The 19680-nt window shown below is 37.2% G+C and overlaps 1 protein-coding gene across 1 annotated transcript in view; it reads left to right on the top strand.

The window, feature by feature from the left end:
- The window catches only part of LAMA2 (laminin subunit alpha 2), a 421382-nt gene that overhangs the window by 377298 nt on the left and 24404 nt on the right, over nt 1-19680 (top strand). The window contains exons 54-56 of the mRNA XM_040965651.1: nt 3611-3731; nt 11265-11438; nt 15927-16075. Coding sequence (XP_040821585.1) covers nt 3611-3731; nt 11265-11438; nt 15927-16075 — 444 coding nt within the window. The remainder of the gene's footprint in view (nt 1-3610; nt 3732-11264; nt 11439-15926; nt 16076-19680) is intronic.

Below are 19680 nucleotides of genomic sequence, written 5' to 3' on the forward strand. Positions count from 1 at the left end.
AATTAAGCCTACCCTGTGAAGGGCTAATCAAAACTGCAGAAATGTAGAGGATTGGCACACTCTGGTCAGAGCTAAAGCTTGGCATCTTGGCATTTCAGAGTCAGTGTGCCAAATTTCTGGAAAGGAGATAATGAAGCTTCAGCGATCCAAGACATTTTTGAAGTAGAGGCTAGGCTTTTAATACCAGAAAATAGAATACAGAAAAAATGAATGTTGGTAAAAATAAGTCAAGTTGTTCTATCATGATGCAGTTTTGAGAACACTTGCAATGTTTACTGAGATGATGATTATAAGACAAAACTGGCTTTCAATGGAAAATATATCCATCAACGTTGCGATATCACAGGATGACTTTGGAATGTTGCCTTTGAATGAAGACCCTCATGAAACTGAGGTCTCTGGTTACCATTAGGAGTCCAATTCCCATATATCATTCATTCCCTGATTTTCATAATATTGAACTTGCCTTATCTTTTGAAACAGTCCTGTGGATTTCCCTGAGGCAATGAATGTATAAAAATGAATTGCCTTATCTATAAATACCCTGGGAAAATATGATAAATTATGGAAGTGAACACAACAAATGAACTTCACCCATTCCCTTGACTTTATAGAAGAATATAAGTAAGACCTTTTCCCTGAAGTTGTACATACTCTTCACCATAATCAACTGACTGAACAGAATGAGAGAACATTTGGAATAAAAGAAAAGTGGTCATATAAAAATAAACATGTTCCAATAGACGAGAGGGATGAGGGCAGAAGGCAGGACAAATAGCTGACCTGAAGCAAGGTATCTGGTACCCATTACCAGGGTCTAATTTGCTTTCCCACCAGTTTTTATCATGCACTGGTTTTTGTTTATTTTAATTTTCAGTTATGTGAAAGGCCATGAGGTTTTTATTAGCTGAACAAGAGAAAAATGGAAACATCATGGAATAATGAGAAGTATTACCTTATCAAACACAACAGTTTGATGTTGAGTAGATAGATTTTACACATGAATATTTACACCAGTTCACTTTTCAATGTTCAAAATGATAGCCAGCCACTAACCACAGTGGCTTTTTACCTTTAAATGTGTAGTTGTTAATATTCAATTCCTTATTGACATAATCGACATGCTAGGTCTACATAAGCACACATAGTGCAGAGCAGAACATACTATCATCTCAAAGTTCCATTGGAAAGCTCAGTCATGAGGAAATAGAATTTACTGCCTACTAACTTATGTTTATTGGGCACTTATTGTGTACTTTGCCATTCATTCATTTTCCAAACTTCAAAACACTTTAATGTAGATAATATTTTCATCCCTTTTCACATAAAAGAATGCTGAGTGAGTCAGAACACTTGCATAATTGTTACATTATAAATCAGAACAATGTATTTCTGCCAGGACAGGGACTTCTGTTAGCAATTTGAAAACTAAGATCCTTTCTCTTCTGTATCATCTTTATCCTGTTTAAGAAAAAATAAGTGGGTCAGTATTATAGTACAATGAACTAAGCTGCTATCTATAAATGCCATCAACACAAATTGGAGTGCCCATTTGAGTCACGGCTGTTCTACTTCCAATCCAGCTTCTTGTTAATGCAACTAGCAAGGCAACAGGAGATGACTCAGGCCCTCTCCACTTTCATAGATGTGCACAGAATGCTGGGCTCTTGAATTCCTGCCTGGATTAGACCTGGTAATTGCAGAGTGATGTAGTACATGGAAGATACCTTTATTCCTCTACTACTCTCTCTATGCCTTAAAATTAATAAGTATTTGGAAAAAAGGAAATAGTGAACAAAACATAAGTGTGTTATAGCTACTGGTCAATATTGTTAGATTAAATATATTCTGAAGTTGACTGCTTCATTATTATTTCAATACAGAGCACAAATTGATAAATTACTACTTTTTTGGTTTAGTTTAACAGCAGAGAGACATACATATACATGCCATTTTCATATTCTGGCAGCACCAGCCCTAGCTGAGTCAGGAAACTCATTCCAGGTCTCCCAAAAGGATAGCAAGGATTCATGAGCCATTACTTGATGCTTCAAAAGATCTGCAGTACTAGGAATATGAAATTAGAAGCTAGGACTTAGACTCGAGCACTCTAATATAGCAATGCAAGCACCCCAATAAAAAATTTAGCAACTATACCAAATGCCTGCTCCAGGAATTTTACTGAAGGAAATATTTCCAGGGCCAACATCGGAACCTATGAAGCTAGCATCTCATATGGTCACCCATTCAAGTTCTTCTGCTCCTCTCTCAATCCAACTCCCTGCTGATGTGCCTGGGAAAGCAGTGAAGAATATGGGAGATCTAAAAGGAACTCCTGGTTCCCAGCTTTGGACTATTCCAGCTCTGGCCATTGGGACCATCCGGGAAGTGAACCAGCCAATGGTCTTTCCATCTCCCTGTCTTTCAAATCAATAAATGAATCTTTAATTTTTAAAAAATATTTCTCTCCAAATAAACATTTCCATATTTATTTTTGAGCCAGATTTTTTAAACATTTTTTTAGATACTTTGTGCTGCTTAAACAGTTACCTACTCCTGAATGAGAAAAAAAAATTTCTTATGTACATAAAATATTAATAAGGAATCAGTTAATTCCTATACCTTATATCTGAATACTATAATGGGATTATTTTAAAGATTTTATCTGAAAAGCACATTTATAAAGTGAGAGACAAAGAAGGTGTTCTGTCCACTGGTTCACTCCCCAAGTGACCAGAACTTGAGCTGATCTGAGCAGGAACCAGTAGTTTCTTCCATGTCTCCCACACAGGTGCAGAGTCCCAAGGAACTGGACCAAACTCTACTGCTTTTCCAAGCCACAAGCAGGGAGCTGGATCAGAAATGGCTCAGCCAAGATACCAACTGGTGCTGGGATGCTGGCACCACAGGATAAAGGATTGGGCTATTGAGCCATAGCAGCAGCCCCTATGAGGGAACTTTTTTTTTTAAGATTTATTCATTTTTGAAAAGTCAGATACACAGAGAGGAAGAGAGACAGAGATCTTCCATCCGCTGATTCACTGCTTAAGTGACCTCAACGACCAGTGCAAGCCGAGCTGAGGTCAGCAGCAAGGAGCTTCTTCCAGGTCTCCCATGTGGATGCAGGACCCCAAGGCCTTGGGCTGTCCTCTAATGTTTTCCCAGGCCACAAGTAGGGAACTGGATGGGAAGCTGGGAAGCAGGGCTACCGGATTTAGAATTGGTGCCCATATGGGATCCTGGCATGCACAAGGAAAGGACTTGCACCGCTAGGTTACCGCGCCAGGCCAAGGAGATTATTTTTTTTTTTTTTATTGTTGCTTACATTGTATTATGTAGTACAGTTTTATAGGCGCTGGGGATTCCCCCCACCCCTCCCATACAAGGAGATTATTTTTAAAGAGAAAAAGTAACACATGCAGATTTTTTCCGCACGATGGTGTTAACATGTAATTCCTACATCCAGTAGGTAACAGAAAGTGTAGTTTGCTGACTACCTGGGTGCTGTGCATAGAGTTTGATAGTTTCCCACATAGTTTCCTGCCAATAGAGATTGAACTGCCATCAGCTCAATGATGTCACTTTTGTTTTCCACTTAACTCTCCAATAGGCCAGAAGTGAATTTGAAAAAATATTCTGGTTGCCTCAGAGATATAGAAATTTCAAGAACTCCATACAATATACTCAGCAGCCCTGATTATGTTGGTGTTACCAAAGGATGTTCACTGGAGGTGAGTCTGTTTTTAATGGCTCCATAACATGTTCATATCATTTTGTTCAGTTTGTGTGTTTTCACTCCTTTATTACTGTAGTTTTATATTTCAACTAACCTGGGCTTAGTTGATAAATGAATGATAAAACTGAAGCATTCTATCTAGTTTTCAAAAAATGCATGAAAAAATGAGCATGAAAAATTATGAATGTATTACAAAAATGTCCATGAACTTATTGAAATGTAGAAATTATTGTGCTATAAATGATATTACAATAATAGAATATTATAGTCCATTCTTTCAAATGTATGATCATGTATGTTATGTACAATATTAATATCTTTTCTAATTCTTTCCTCCTAACACTACATGATCTTTAGTCATGTTTGATAACTCTCTTGAACTTATTCATTGTATATGTATTTAGGTGACTTTATTGGCACCTTAACTTTTTTCTAGAATGTGTTTACACAAATAAGGAGTATTGATTTGTAGAATAACCATTTAGTGCATGCCATCTGATCAACACCATTGAAATTGAGCCTTCTCGCTCTTTGAGATAGCAAAGACTTGGATCTGTTTCATCCAATGCTACAAAAACTCTAGTCTTCTACAGAATTGCAAAGTCACTTGTTGGAAGATATCCTCAGTCACTATTCTTCTTGGCGACGCAGCTTAACACCTCTCAATTATTGTTAATTGTTCAGCACTGGCTTCAATTAGTGCTGATCCATATGTAAGAAAGGCCCTTGGCCATAGCTTCTCCCTTGTAAAAATCAATAGTCAACAACAAATGGTAGTAGAGATTTTATAAGTGGGTTGCAAGATGGCTGAATAGGGTTAAAGACATGTTCATTTAGGCTGGGAGGGGCTAACAAGAGATTAGCAGACAAAGTATGATCCCAGGCAATGTGTGCAGAGGACTGGGTGGCAGGGAAACTGCAGAAGACATGAAGACGTGATGGTGCAACAGTTGAAACAGTCACTGCCAGTGAGCGGAAGGAATCGCAGAACTAGAATTCTTGGGGTAGATCTCAGACAAAAAAAAAGAGTTAATGAGGATAAGCATTAAGTAAAACCAAAAACAGCATCCAGGAATTATGTGCTATCATCAAACAACCAAACATTAGTGTCTTCAGCTCTCCTGAAGATATGGATAAGAGGACCTACTGGTGAAATAGTAACTGAAAACTTCCCTAACTGGAGAAAATAAGAATATCCAAGAAGAGCACGCACAGAGAACTCCAAACAGATGACCAGAAACAACTCTCACCATGACACATTAGGGTGAAACTTTCAATAAATATGAAGAAAAGATTCTCAAACGTGAATGTGAGAAATGGTGATAATTTCAGAGAATCTCAAATAAGGTTTACTGCAGATTTCTCATCAGAAACCCTGTGGGGTAGGAGAGAAAGAGAAACAGAATCTATATTCTGAAAGAAACTGCCAACCCAGAATATTATACCCAGTAAAGGTTTCAATTTTAATAAAGGAAAAATAAAGGACTTCCAAAACAAATATTGAAAGAATTTGCCACCCACCAACCAGCCCTACAATACTATGCTTATGGATATGACATACACAGAAATAGTGTGTGATAAGCACAATAATCAAAAAAAAAAAAAAGGTGGAGAACTTCCTAGTAAAGCTACATAGAAAATCTAAAGCAAATAACAAGGAAATCTATGTTAAAATGACAGGACAAAGTTATTGCCTTTCAGTAACCCTATGCTCAAATGGTCTAGATTCTCCAGTCAGAATACATAGATTGGCAGTGTGGACCAGAAACTCAAGACCCATCTATCTGCTGCCTATGAGAAACACACCTCCCCAACAAACATACACACAGCATGAAAGTGGAAAGATGGAAAATGTATCTCATTTTAAAAGAAAGGAAAAAAGGATTGTGTGTAGTCATTCCAATATCTGACAAAATAGACTTTAACACAAAACCAATAAAGATGAACAAGAGCTTTATATATTGATTGATGGATCGATGCAATAAGAAGGGGTGACCATATTAAATGTATATGCACCAATGCCAGGTCCAAAAACAATTGTTACCAGGTGTAAAGGAAATCAAGGACTACAATACAATAACAGGATGTGTCTCAATACTCTACTATGATCAATGGAGCCATCAGACAAACAAAAGATCAACAAACATGCAGCAGAGTTGGCCTATACCATCAATCAAATGGCCCTAACATATCCACAGATGCAGAATGCATATTGTTTTCCATCAGTTCATGGCAACTCCTCCAGCATAGACTAGAAGACGGCCAATAAAACAGCCTGATAAAGTCAAAAGAATTGAAAGTATAACATTTCTGACCACCAAGGAATGAAGTTGGTAATAAATAATTCAATCCCCAGCGCCTATGGAGCTGTACTACATAATACAATGTAAGCAACAATAATAATAAAAAAAAAAAAGTCAAAAAAAAAAAAAAAGAAACTCTAGAAAATATACAAATGCATGTGGAGTGAACAAAATGCTGTGGAATGAATAGTAGGTCAAAGAAATTAAATGGGAAAAAATATTCCTATAAATTAATGAACATGACAACACAATACATCAAAACATGGGATATGGCAAAAAACTGTGCTAAGAATGAAGTTCATAGCAATTAGTGCCTCTATCAAGAAATTAGAACGACATCAAATAAACAATCTACCAATGACACTTAAAGATCAAGATAAACAAGAACAAAACAAACCCAAAATTGGTAGAATTAAAATTACAGAATAAAAAGTGGAATCAAAAAGGTTCATAATATTAACCAAAAGCATAGATATTAAAAAGAAATAGTTGGGCCAAGGGTATAAAAATTAGCAAAAGAGGGTGAAGACCCCCAAAGTCAGAAGTAAAACCAAAAATGGAAATAGTGAATGCTACAGATATGCAAAGAATCATCAAGAATTACTATAAACAGCTATATGGAATAAATTGAAAAATTAAGAAGAAATGTAGATTTCTGGACACACATAATCCACCAAAACTGAGTTGTGAAGCCATCCAAAAGCTACATTGCACAATACCTACGATAGTAATGCAGACTCATCCAACACAGAAAAGTCCAGGATCAGAATATTTCACTGCTAAATTATACCAAACCATTCAAGAACTAATTCTAAGTTTTCACAATCTATTCAAAGCAATAGGAAGGGAGGCAGCTCTTCCACACTCCTTGTATGAGTCCAACATCACCTTAATTTTCAAGCCAGAAAGGGATATATGAAAGAGAGCTATGGACTAATATCCCTGATGAAGATAAATGCAAAAATCTACAATAAGATTCTAGCTCATCAAGTCCAACAAGACATCAGAAAAATCATTCACCCAGTCGAAGTGGGATTTACCTCTGTTGTGCAGGAATAGATCAACATTATGCAATCCTATAAATGTGATATGGTTGTTATTCTTTGGTTTGTTAATGTGGTATAAGGTTATCTCAATAGATGAGAAAAAGCATAGGATTAAAAATACAGTGTCATTTCAAGTTAAAAACCTTAAGTAAATTAGTGATAGTAGGATAATTCCTCAGCACAATCAAGGCAGTTTTCAAAACCCCAATGCCAGCATCGTATTGTGTCCAGAAAAGTTGGGAGATTCGAAACAACAAAAAAAAAAGATGCTCAATCTTAGTATGCATTTCAATGTAGTATTGGAAACTTTAGTGCCATTATAAAAAGAAATCAAAGGGATACACTTTGGAAAGGGGGAAGTCAAGCTCTCCCTGTTTGCAGATGACATGTTTACAAAGGGAAAACCCAAAGACTCTACAAAAACTTGCTGAAACTCGGAAGAGTTGAGAACATTGCAGAATTTAAAACTGACACAAACAGTAAGTAGCCTTTGTATGCACAAACAGTTCCATGCATGACTGAGAATTTGTGAGATCAGTGCAACTCACACCAACAGCAAAATGTTAAATACCTTGGAAAAAATTAATCAAGGACAAGAGGGAATCTCTGTGATGACAAGTACAAAACGCTAAATAAAGAAATAGAAGCTACCAAGAAATGTCCTGTGCTGATAGAGCACCTGCCCGTGTATGGTGGGGACTGACTATGGAGAGCCTACAGTTTTGCCTGCCTGCCATAGAAGCCCTGGAGATAATGGTTCACAGATCTGAGTCTATAGCAGGGTCAGTTAGGAAAAAACGACTATGACTCACTAAACATAACTAGTAGTGACGGCTGCTGACATCTTTGATGCAATGAATAACAAAAAATAACACTCAGATCTTCATAATGTTGTATTGAAAATAACCAAATAAAACCTGTATGTGGGAATGACTCACTCACACGCCTGAAAGAGAAAGAGAGAAACAGAGAGAAATAGAAAGAGAGAGAAAGAGAGAGAGACAGAGAGAGAGAGAGAGAGAGAAAGAAAGAAAGAAAGAAAGAAAGAAAGAAAGAAAGAAAGAAAGAAAGAAAGAAAGAAAGAAAGAAAGAGAAAGAAAGAAAGGAAGGAAGGGGGAGAAGAAGGAAGAAAGAGAAAGGAAGGAAGGAAGGGAGGGAGCGAGGGAGGGAAAGAGAGAAAGAGAGAAGAAGAAAAAAAATGAAAACGCAAAAGGCATGCACATCAGTGGGACAAAATAGAAATCCCAGAAATGAGCCCATACATCTGCAGCCAACTAATATTTGAGAAGCACACGGAAATCAACCCAGAGAAAAAGTATCTATCCACATGTAAAGATGTATTCAACAGGATCCCTGCTTCACACTTTATTAAAAAAAAAAATCAACTCTTAAATGGATCAAGCACCAACTCTTTTATCAGACACCATGAAATTATAGAAGAAATCATCAGGAACACTATGCAAATCATAGCTGTAGGCAGACTTCTTACAAAAGATGCCCAAAGCACAGGCCATTGAAGCAAAAAATAAACAATTTAAATTGCATCAAGCTAAAATGCTTTTGCACTACAAAGAAAACCATTAATAAAGTGAAGACACACCCAAAAGAAAGGGCAACACAGATAGAAGTCGAATATCCAGGACTGACAACCTCAGAAACTGGACAACAACAAAATAAACAGTCCAATTAAGAAATGGATACAGCATCTTTCAAAACATGAAATTCAAATGGATAATAAGCGTATAAAAAATGTCTAAATTTTTTAGATATCAGGGAAATGTAAATAAGACCACTGTGAGTTCTACCTAAACCTCATGAGAATGGCTAATATACAGAATTTTTTTAAAACTTTAAAAAAAAACATGCTGACAGGAATGCAGGAGAAAAGATACTCAAATCCAGTGTTGGCGGGAATGTAAATTAGTGCAACCACTATGGAAGACAGTATGCTGATTCCTCAAATATCTGAAAATAGATGTACCCTAGACCCAACCCTCCCACTTCTGGGAATACATACAATGAAGTGAAACCTGCATATAACAAAGTTACCTATAATCCCATGATTATGCCCAATAGTTACTAGATGAAAACAACCCAGATGTTCATCAACTGATGATTGTATAAAGACAGTGTGGTAAATATACACTCTGAAATACTACTCAGCCATAAAAGGAATGAAATCTTATTGTTTGTAACAAAATCAACCCAGCTGGAAACCAGTCTGCTTAGTGAAATAAGCCAGTCCCAAAAAGACAAATATCTGTTCCCTGATTTGTGACAACTAATGCACAGAGCACAAACATCTTAATCTCTGTGAGATTAGAATATTTATAGTTAACTGCTGTATGCAACATACATGTATACTCATGAACAATAAGATTTATTTTATTTTTAAGTCATTTTACCTTTTCCCTTTTTTTGCTATGTTAAGATACCATCATATATTGCAAACTTAAGCTTGTTACTATGAAGCTTATGAATTTCTTGTTGTGATCATTTAGGGGAAAAATAAGGCAGTTAATAGAAGAAAGAGGGAGAAAAAAAGGAGAAGGAGTAACTTCTATACTTCTAAATCTGTATCATAAAAACTGTGAAATCTAAACCTTACATACATTTTTAAACTAATAATGATATATTTAAACTTTATGAGAACTCAATCAGCATGCATTTTTTAAAATAAGAAAATGCTCACTATGAATAAAACCTACATTTTTTATTACGTTACTATAATACAATAATACATTTTGGCTGCTTCTTCCCATTAAAGTTATTTCCTGATAGAATTTAGGAAGAGGAAGGGAAACAAGGGGAAAAAACATGAACTTGCCTTCTTAGTAATGAGTTATAAAGAACAGGAATTTCAGTTTTCACTGCTCATAATCATAGACTCCAGCTTAGAATTCACCAAAGACAAGGAAAAATGAAATGCATTACAAAAATAAAACTACAGATCTATACTGGTTTCTTAAAGAAAATTTTAGTGACAATTCTAACCTTCAAAGCTTAACTTTCATCTGCTTTCAAAAGATACATGCATAAATACAGAGTGCTGTCCACACAGTGAATTGTTTGTATGCATGAAAATGGCAATTCTGCAAACGTACTTTCTAATAACCAGAAATTATTCTACAAATAAAGTATGATGCAGAAATTTGACATGGATAAATATTGAAAAGTCTGCCCACCCAGTAGTTTTATCTAGATGATCTAATACTCCCCAATTTGAAAATTGGAATAAAAAACAGATTATACATCTTACAAGCTCTTGTGCAGTTCAACCGGCCTTGAAATACTGTGGTGCAGGCTAGAAATACTCCGTATAAAGGGTTCCTTGTAAGATTTTAAAGATAAATATCTTAAGCATTTCAAATACCTGTGTGGCCTGGCCTAGCATGTTCACACTCTAGAATGTCTTCCAGACGTTTAAAATGATGATCATTTATGCTTACTGAGAGAGATACTTCACATTGTAAATGAACATGTCTAACATAGTTCAACTCAAATGCAGGAAAGAAGAAAGAGTGTAAAACTGAGATAGATTCAGTTACCGAGTGAGTCGGTGAACTCTTAAAAGCTGCATCATCGTTTTGGGATATGGGAATTTTCTCCCTTTTGTACTTTGTCTAAATGTAACTTTGATTATTATTGTCAACAAATAGCATTTTCATTTCTATGAAAAATAATTCATCTTTAAGGCCTAGGCTGCAGTTGATTTTCCATTTGTTTTGGAGAATATCCATTTAAGAACGCTGAGCATATTTAGTCTGTGCTTATCACGAGGAAGAATGCATGCGTAGACCATGGTCACATTCATCTGTAAAGGACTGACAGAGTATTTTCAAGGGCTGAAATGCAGTGTTCTCAGCGAGACTCAGGAAGGCAGCCTGAAACCTAAAAGAACGTTACCTGCAATAATCTATATTTTCAAACAGAAGTTCTGCCATCAAAAGCAGAGGCCATCATTTTTGCTTTATCCCAAACTACTAATTGAAGTATTCGAAGTTATAACGGAAAAGAATATTTCTTCAACTGCTGTTGAGTTTTCTATGAAGCTGGTTATTCACACTTTATTAGGTCGCTTTGTGTTCCATAAAAGAGATTGGATGGAATGAACAAGGTGGGGAAATGAATGTAAATTTCCAGTTCTAGTTTTCATTTTTTCTTTTCTCTGGTCCACAGAATGTCCACACAGTTAGTTTCTCCAAGCCTGGGTTTGTGGAACTCTCCCCCGTGCCAATTGATGTAGGGACAGAAATCAATCTGTCTTTCAGTACCAAGAACGAGTCTGGAATCATCCTCCTGGGAAGTGGAGGCGCACCAGCACCCAGGAGAAAGAGAAGGCAGACTGGACAGGTACTCTCAGCAGTTCACCCTATGTTTTCTCTAATGCTTTCATCAAACTGCTTTTTTATTATTATTATTTTGAACCATTTCTTTCTCTTTTTTTCACCTTTTGTATCTATTCTTATCTTGGTTAACCAAGATGAGCATTCCATTTACCCAGGCTGGCCTCCTGCATTTCAGACATCTTCAGACAATGTCTGCTCTAAATTTTCTTTCTGTTCAATTTCAGGTGCCAAGTCACACCCGACTTCCTACCTGTGTTCATCAGGGCTGAGCATATGCATAGATACAAAAAATTTGAAATAATTACACATTAATCCTTTCTCTAATTTCTTATCAGATTCATCAACTTTTAACTAGAGTTCCTTATATTTGCATTTACAGTCCTTCTAATTTTTTTCCCAATTGCTGTGGGTAATATTGTGTAATATGTTGTATGCTAATTTGTTTTGAATGAATTTCTGAACACAAAAAAATATATAAAGAGAGGGGTAGAAGGTGACAGCTAGAACACAAGCAAAACCCTTGAATGACTGTAGCTTACAATATCCCCTCAAGAATGTTAAAATAAAGCCAAAGGAGCATCTGCTATATACCCAGATGTTTCAGTATTTATATCCCCTAGCCATTTGATTTCATCGAAGCCATTCTTCAGCATCCCAGGTACAAGAATCATGAATATTTACTCCCTCTGTTAACACACATCAGTCAATTAAAAACAAAAAACCAAAAACAGATTTGGGAGAGTAGATTTTGTGGCATGGTGAGTTAAGACACTGCTTAGCATACTTGCATCTCACATCAGGTTGCCTAGTATTAGGCCAGGCTGCTCTGCATCTGATCCAGCTACCTGTTCATGTATGTGGTAGGTGGTGAGTGACGACTCCAGTCCTTGAGTCCCGGCTCCCCATGTGGGAGACCTGCATGCGGTTCCTGAATTTCTTCTGATTAGCCCTGTTTGTTACAGTTATCTAGGGAATGGATCAGTGAATGGCAAATACTTCTTTCTGCCACTCTGCCATTCAAAGAAATAAATCTTTTAGGATATGTAAAAAATAATTTAAGATAGATAACATGTGTCACTTAATGCAGTGAGAGAAAATGCAGAAATTATCTAATTACCATGATAAGTAGAATGAATTGATTTATATATATATAATGTCCTTAAATATTAATGCAGATCTAAAAACTAAATCATGTGATTTTTTAGTATAAGAACCAATCTTAGCATTTAATGTTTATAATCAATAATATTGAATATGCACTTTATTTCCTTCCCTAAAAGTTAGATCCTAACACAAAAGAGTAATAGTTTGTAAAAAAATTTTATAAGCGTGAATAATTTAGGTCTGGCATGATAACCTAGCAGCTTAAACATGGTCTTCACTTTGTGTGCACCAGCATCTCATATGGATGCCAGTTTGTGTCCCAGCTGCTCCACTTCCTATGCAGATCCCTGCTTGTGGCCTGGGAAAACAGTACAGGGTGGCCCAAAGCCTTGGGACCCTGTACATGCATGGGAGACCTGAAAGAAGCTCCTGGCTCCTGGCTTCAGATTGGCTCAGCTCTGGCCATTGCAGACACTTAGGGAGTGAGTCAGTACAGAGAAGATCTTTCTGTCTCTCCTTCTCTGTGTAAATCGGCCCTTCTAATAAAAACAAATCTTAAAAACGAATAATTTGAGCAATGTCAAAGACACAAAAAGATTAAGAGTAGAACATCTAAAACTCATTTAGTAATTTCAGTATTTTGTAAAATATAGCAGCCATTCATGATTAAAACTGCCCAGTAAACAGAGAAAAGAGCTCTCTTAGTTAACTGCATGAAAACTGTAGGAAGTAGTTTAAAACATTTGTTGGGAAATCAAGCCCCACACAAGAATCAACATTATTACTGCATTCCAATGGAATAAAAAACAAAAAGTAAACATAATGTAAGAACATGCATATACATTTTAAAAAATGATAACAAAATAGGCATAAACCCAATATAGACTACATAATTTCACTAAAAAATATTAAAGGCTTAATATTTAAAGGATGCCAATTTTTTCTCAAATGATGCCATTTTTATTCGAAAAGCACTTCATCCTTTCATAAATCATGGGAAGATAGTTCTAAAATTAATATGCAAAGTTGAAAATCTGCAAAAACCTAAAGTAGAAGATAAAGGTGTGGAGTTGCTCCCGCATATCTGCACAATTGAGATTGTGGCATACTGGTGTTGAGTCAGGGAGAACTCTCCCAGCTGAACACACCCAAGCCTGAGAACAGCCTGCAGCAGGGTGACTCTGCACATCACTTGAAACACAATGCATCTTTCAGTGCATGATTTCAGGGCAACTGGTTAATTACATGGAAAATCAAAGCTGAATTTTTACTTTACACCCATATCACAAATAAATGAACTGAAATCTGGAAGTATGGAAGAAAAAAGCTATAACATCTTCAGAATATAGAAGGCTAACTTTGACCTATAGAGAAGCAGATGACTTGTTGAACAAAGCAAGATTATAAATACTAAAACTAAATGAACTTTAAAATCTTTGATTGAACATCAAGCAGGAGTTCCATTCTGGAAATGTACCATGCAAATAACCTACCAAAAAATTAGTATATAAAAGTAATGCTAACCCGGCCTAGCTTGATGGCCTAGTGACTAAATCCTTGTCTTGCATGCTTCAGAATTCCATACAGGTGTCCAGTGTGTGTCCCAGCTGCTCTAGCTTCCCATCCAATTCTCTGCTTGTGGCCTGGGAAAGCAGTCGAGGATGGCACAAAATCTTGGGACCCTGCACTTACATGGCAGACCCAGAAGCTCCTGGCTCCTGGCTTCAGATGGGCTCAGCTCTAGCTGTTGTAAGCACTTTGGGAGTGAACCAGTGGATGTCAGTTCTCTCTGTAACTCTCTGTATATATGATTTTCCAATAAAAATTAATAATTGAATTTTTTTAAGTAATTCTAAACAACCAGGGAGAGAAAAAAAGGCAACCATGAGTAAAGGATCAAAAAGGTATGTCACAGAAAGCTTGATTGACTCAAAAATATTTTATACATGTCCAGTGTCACCATCATGGGGGAGATGCAAATTGAAGCCACTCTGTATACCCAATAGAATGGCAAAATAATAGCAATAATAACATATATAATATGCTAATACCAAGTACTCAAATGATCTGGAGACTAGGGAAATCCTAATTATTGCTGGTAAAAAGAAAAAAATGTAAATTCCTGGGCCCAGCACAGTAGCCCCGTGACTAACGTCCTCATCTTGCACATGCTGGGATCCCATATAGACACCAATTCTAATGCCGCTTCCCATCCAGCTCCCTCCTTGTAGCCTGGGAAGGCAGTCGAAGATGGCCCAAAGCCTTGGGACCTTGCAACCCATGTGACAGACCCAGAAGAAACTCCTGGCTCCTGGCTTCAGATTGACTTAATTATGACTGTTGTGGCTACTTGAGGAGTGAATCAGCAGACAAAAGCTCTTCTTCTCTGTATCTCCTCCTCTCTATCTAATAAAAATAAATAAGTCTTTTTAAAAAGCTTAAAAGGAGAGTAAATTTCTACAGTGACTTTGGATAACAATTTTATGAATGATCATGTACATATTCTGTAATCCAGTAAGTCCAGTGCTAAAGACCTAAGCTTATGCACCTGTACACAATGAAATATGCACAAAATGTTCATCCTAGTATTCTTATGACAGAAGAAATTAGAAACAAAAAAGTTCATCAGCTGAAGTCCAATTCAATAACCAGAGCCGTTTTTGCATAATGACATAGGAAGAAGGATTAAAATGTAACTAAATTTAACATAAGGACTGAGCAATGATTTTGCAGCAGGTGCCCTGATACCCCATACAAAAAAAAAAAAAAAAAGGAGAACATGTGGCACCCGCTTGAAAGATGAGAACTGCATTCAAACTCTCTGGGGTTCATAACCAGATATCAAAGCCATTCTCGTTGCTATGGTAACTGTAGCAGGAAGACAGCAGGCGTGTTTGTGATGAAAAATTTTCCTCTTCCTTTCTAAATGTGAGAGACAAGTTCCACATTGGTTATAGTGATCCACTCCACCACCTTTAAAAAACAGATTGAAGCCTACCTCCTCAAAATGCCACAATACTCAGAGTCAGACTCAACTTGGAGAGCTGGCTGTCCACCTGTGACTATAGGGAAGGGGGCTTGATCGACAACCTTTGTTACCTGCTGGGTTTTGTAAGTTAGAGCACCACTGTGCACACAGCTGTTGCCTTCAGTATCGCAAATGTGTCTTGCAGACAACTTCACTATTACTACATGTATTTTCTAAATCCTTCAACAGGAAAAAAAAACAATGGTAAGTGACCAAAATGCATTCGTAGCTCCTGTTAAAACTCTGTCTTCGGCTGACCAGGTAAGATCTCAGAGCAAGTGTTCCTGCAGTTCTGTCACAGAATCTCTAAATTCATCAAGGAGACCCTGACAGTCTTTGATAACATTTGTCATTTTGCAGGCTTATTACGCGATACTCCTCAACAAAGGTCGTCTGGAGGTGCATCTGTCCACAGGGGCACGCACAATGAGGAAAATTGTCATCAAACCAGACCCGGGCCTCTTTCATGACGGAAGAGAACATTCTGTTCATGTTGAAAGAACGAGAGGGTAATGGGAACACTAGAGGACGCACTGTTGAGACTAACATGAACTTCCTGTGCTAGCCTTCGTCGTTGCCTGACCCTCACTGTCTCTGGACATGCTATGCATTGCAAGACGATAAAATGGCTTCATGTCTTCATTATGTGTCTAGTTCGGGAACCTCATTTAACTGAGCCCTAGGGTGTTCTGTTCATAATATTTGTATTTGGAACAGTTTTTTCACCTTAGTGAAAATCCAGTGGAGCTTGTGAAGCTGCAACTAACAATCTCTCTTGCTCCACACCTCTCTGACTGCCCCTTCTCATATGACGTATGCACAAAGCAAAAAAACCCAGAACAGCTCAGTGGGAGCCAGCAGCCTTAGGCAGCTGTTATTTCATTCAGGATCCAAAGCAGTTATGGCAGCTACTCAGAAAACTGTCATAGACATAAAGCATGATAGCAACTGCAGGCCCTGTGGAACCTCTAACGTGCACACCTTGCCCAGTCCCCATCCCCAACATATGCAAAGTCCCTACAGAGTAGCTTGGAAAGGGAGCTGAGACCACAAGGGAAATGGCTGCTGTCCTGGGACCCACTTACCGGCCAATCTCTGTGATATCAGATTAACGGGAGGGAGCCCTGTCTTCTTCCCCTGAGCCCCAAGCCAGAGAATTGACCTTAATAGTGCACAAACTGAGTTTTCATCTCTTCAAAACATTGCAGCACTTTCTACTTTACTTTGTTGGCAAAGCCATCTGTATTTTTCATCAAAATACTCTATGGCAACACAGAGAGGTAATTAGTTTAGAAAGACAATTAAAGGGAAAGCGAACAGAAGCCCAGAGACTTCAGGGACCTCAGACCTTCTAACCAGCCATCCATATGTCAGGCTGAAGACATAGAGAAGAACTGGAAATCCAATTTGACTAAACCCCAAAACTCAGAGAATACTTTTTATACAACAGGAGTGTAAATGTGTGGCAATGGTACAAATAGATAGGTACAATTCTATGCCTAAAATCTACATGCTCTAATTAGCCTCTGGTGTGCATCACAGATTAGCAATAATGATTTCTTGCCTTCAAAGTAAGTAATGAAGTGTTCCTCCACTTATTTTTTTGACTATTATATAGGGCATTAAGCTGCGAGCTAAACCGATACTGAGCAGCCATGCAGCATGTCTGTTAACTGCAATGATTGGAAGCCATGATTAAGACAAATGAGGGGCTAATATCGGGCAAACTGAGGATTTTGTTATTCTGCCAGACATTGTAGTCATGGTCCCTGAGGAGAAATTCAGACTGATTTTTTTTTTTCATTTACATCTTAGGCAATGTGCAGAATGCTGCTTTCCCATGTCTTGTTGACTAGATTCTAGGTCCTTTTGTTATCTTTCTCATTGAAAAAAAAAAAAAACTTAAAAATCTTTAAAGAATTTCAATAAGCACAGGTTTGAGAAACATAGTTAGTCCAAATCACCCAAAATGTTTTTCTGTTGAGAAAGATTATTCTGGAATTCCCCAATGTTCTATGTAGTAAGGTGTCCTTTTAACAGGTGTTTCTCCGCAAAGGGTATTTTATTATGTCAACCTCACAGCTGTTGACCATCAATCCTTCTTTATCTGATTAAGCTCAGTGTACAGTACATCACTGAAAGCTGGCCATTCAGTTAATTGGCCATATAAACAAACAGTTTTGCCATTTACTGTTGATTACAGGATAATGTATTGGATATATTAGTGTGCAGCCACTGAACTCTGCCAAATCAAGAACACATTTACCTCCATAATGTCTCATTCAACACTCTAAGGTCAAAATGCAACAATCCCTAGCCCTTTAAGCAAGTGCCACATAAAACTAACAGCTCACTAGTGACCTCAAACGCTAGAAACATTGGTACTTCCTGTACCTGTGGTGTGGCACGTTCTCAGTCGAGCGCTAGAAAAACATTAAATCTTTTATTCATTCTTCATGTGAGATCTACAATAGTCCTTCTTCACAGATGAGAAAACCTAACTGATCCAAAATTATTATAACAAAGCAGGCTTTAAAACCCAAATTTGACTGAAATACCTCCATTTATGATCAACTTATTCTTACCCTTTTGTGATCATAAAGATTTATATTTCTTTATATTATTATCACTTTCTCCCTGCACTTTCCAGACTAGAATTGTCTGAAACCCCATGTCACATAATCACTGAATTTTCACCAAAATGGGGGATAAGCTTTTTATGATTATCCTGTTATTCTTCTGCCTATCTTTCTAGTTTCCATCCCTTCATTTAATTGCTCCAGTAGCTTGTTTTTTGGTTTTCTAACAACCTCTGCCTTCTCTATTTATTTTTCCCTCTGCAACCTCTACTGGGCTCTATCTCAGTGGTCAGCAGTTCTAACAGAACAAAACTCTTCATCCCCAAAAGCTTAAGTAACTGTATGTGTCAGGAAGATAAATAGCTGAGTTATCTCTGCTTTGTAACAACATTCTTCACACAAGTATGAAGAACTGCAGAGTTAAAGAGAGGTTTTAGCAGTAATTTGAAGTTTCCACAGTAAGAGCAGTTTGGAAAGTGAAACCAAATGCTTTCTTTCTTCTAACCTTCTAAGATATGTCCAATCAGGAAAAAAAAAATCGAAGTAGCAAGCAGTAAGCACACTGATGACGATGTGGGTCTCACATCAGAGTCCCTGGGTTCGATTCCTGTCTCTGAATCCTGACTGCAATCAGAGTAGCCCTGTGGGGAGCAGTGATTGCTCAAGTGACTGATTCCTGCCTCCAGTACATGACTGAGTCTCAACCTGTGAACTGTGGCTCCAGCCCAGTCCAGGTACTGTAGACTTTGGGGAACTTGCCAGTGGATATGATAGGTCTCCCTCATTTATTTCCTTAGTGCTTCTGTTTGATTCTCTATCCATCCCTCCAAAACAATTCAGGTTTTCTAAATTACCAATTTACTTGCTTGCTGTGTTATGTTAATTACCAAGGCATTTGCTTGTCTTGGTATCTTCTTCCACATATTCTATGCAATCAGCAGTGACATAAAGTCTTGCAACCATATTCCCCAGCAAGAAACAATGTAAAAATAAGTTATGTAATTATGAAAATCTAAGAACTGAAATTGCAAAAATAAATACCCCTGACTGATCAAAAATCTAAGTACTTCAGTGTTCAACAGTTTTTCACATTGGATATTGTTAATGAGTACTTAAAGTCTCCAGCAGCATAATGGATATATTCATGATGTCCTTGTATACAGAATCAAAAAGAAGAAGAGTAAATGTATGGCTTTGTTGTTCCTGGAATGAAAAATGCAAGCAAGACTCAACTATAATGTTCTATCACTTCCCTTGTTAAGTAATACAGCCTCAGGGCAATCCCTTAATTAATATTTTCCCCAGCTTAAATTAGGTATTTTATCTTCAATTTATAAATGAATGAAATGAAACTAAACATGATTAAACAATTTGTCCAAGGTCACAGTGCTACTAAGCTTCCACAGTCAAACTTAATTTCCAGTGTGTTCTTTCTGAAAGCCCATGTTCATTCTGCATCACCATCCTGTAATCTAGCAAGCATGGACAACTATTATATTCCTTGAGGCAGTACTCTGTTAAGAAGTTTCCACCAG

Source organism: Ochotona curzoniae, unplaced genomic scaffold (assembly GCF_017591425.1).
Source record: "Ochotona curzoniae isolate NIBS_2020 unplaced genomic scaffold, NIBS_Ocur_1.0 scaffold_3890, whole genome shotgun sequence".
Lineage (NCBI taxonomy): Eukaryota > Metazoa > Chordata > Mammalia > Lagomorpha > Ochotonidae > Ochotona > Ochotona curzoniae.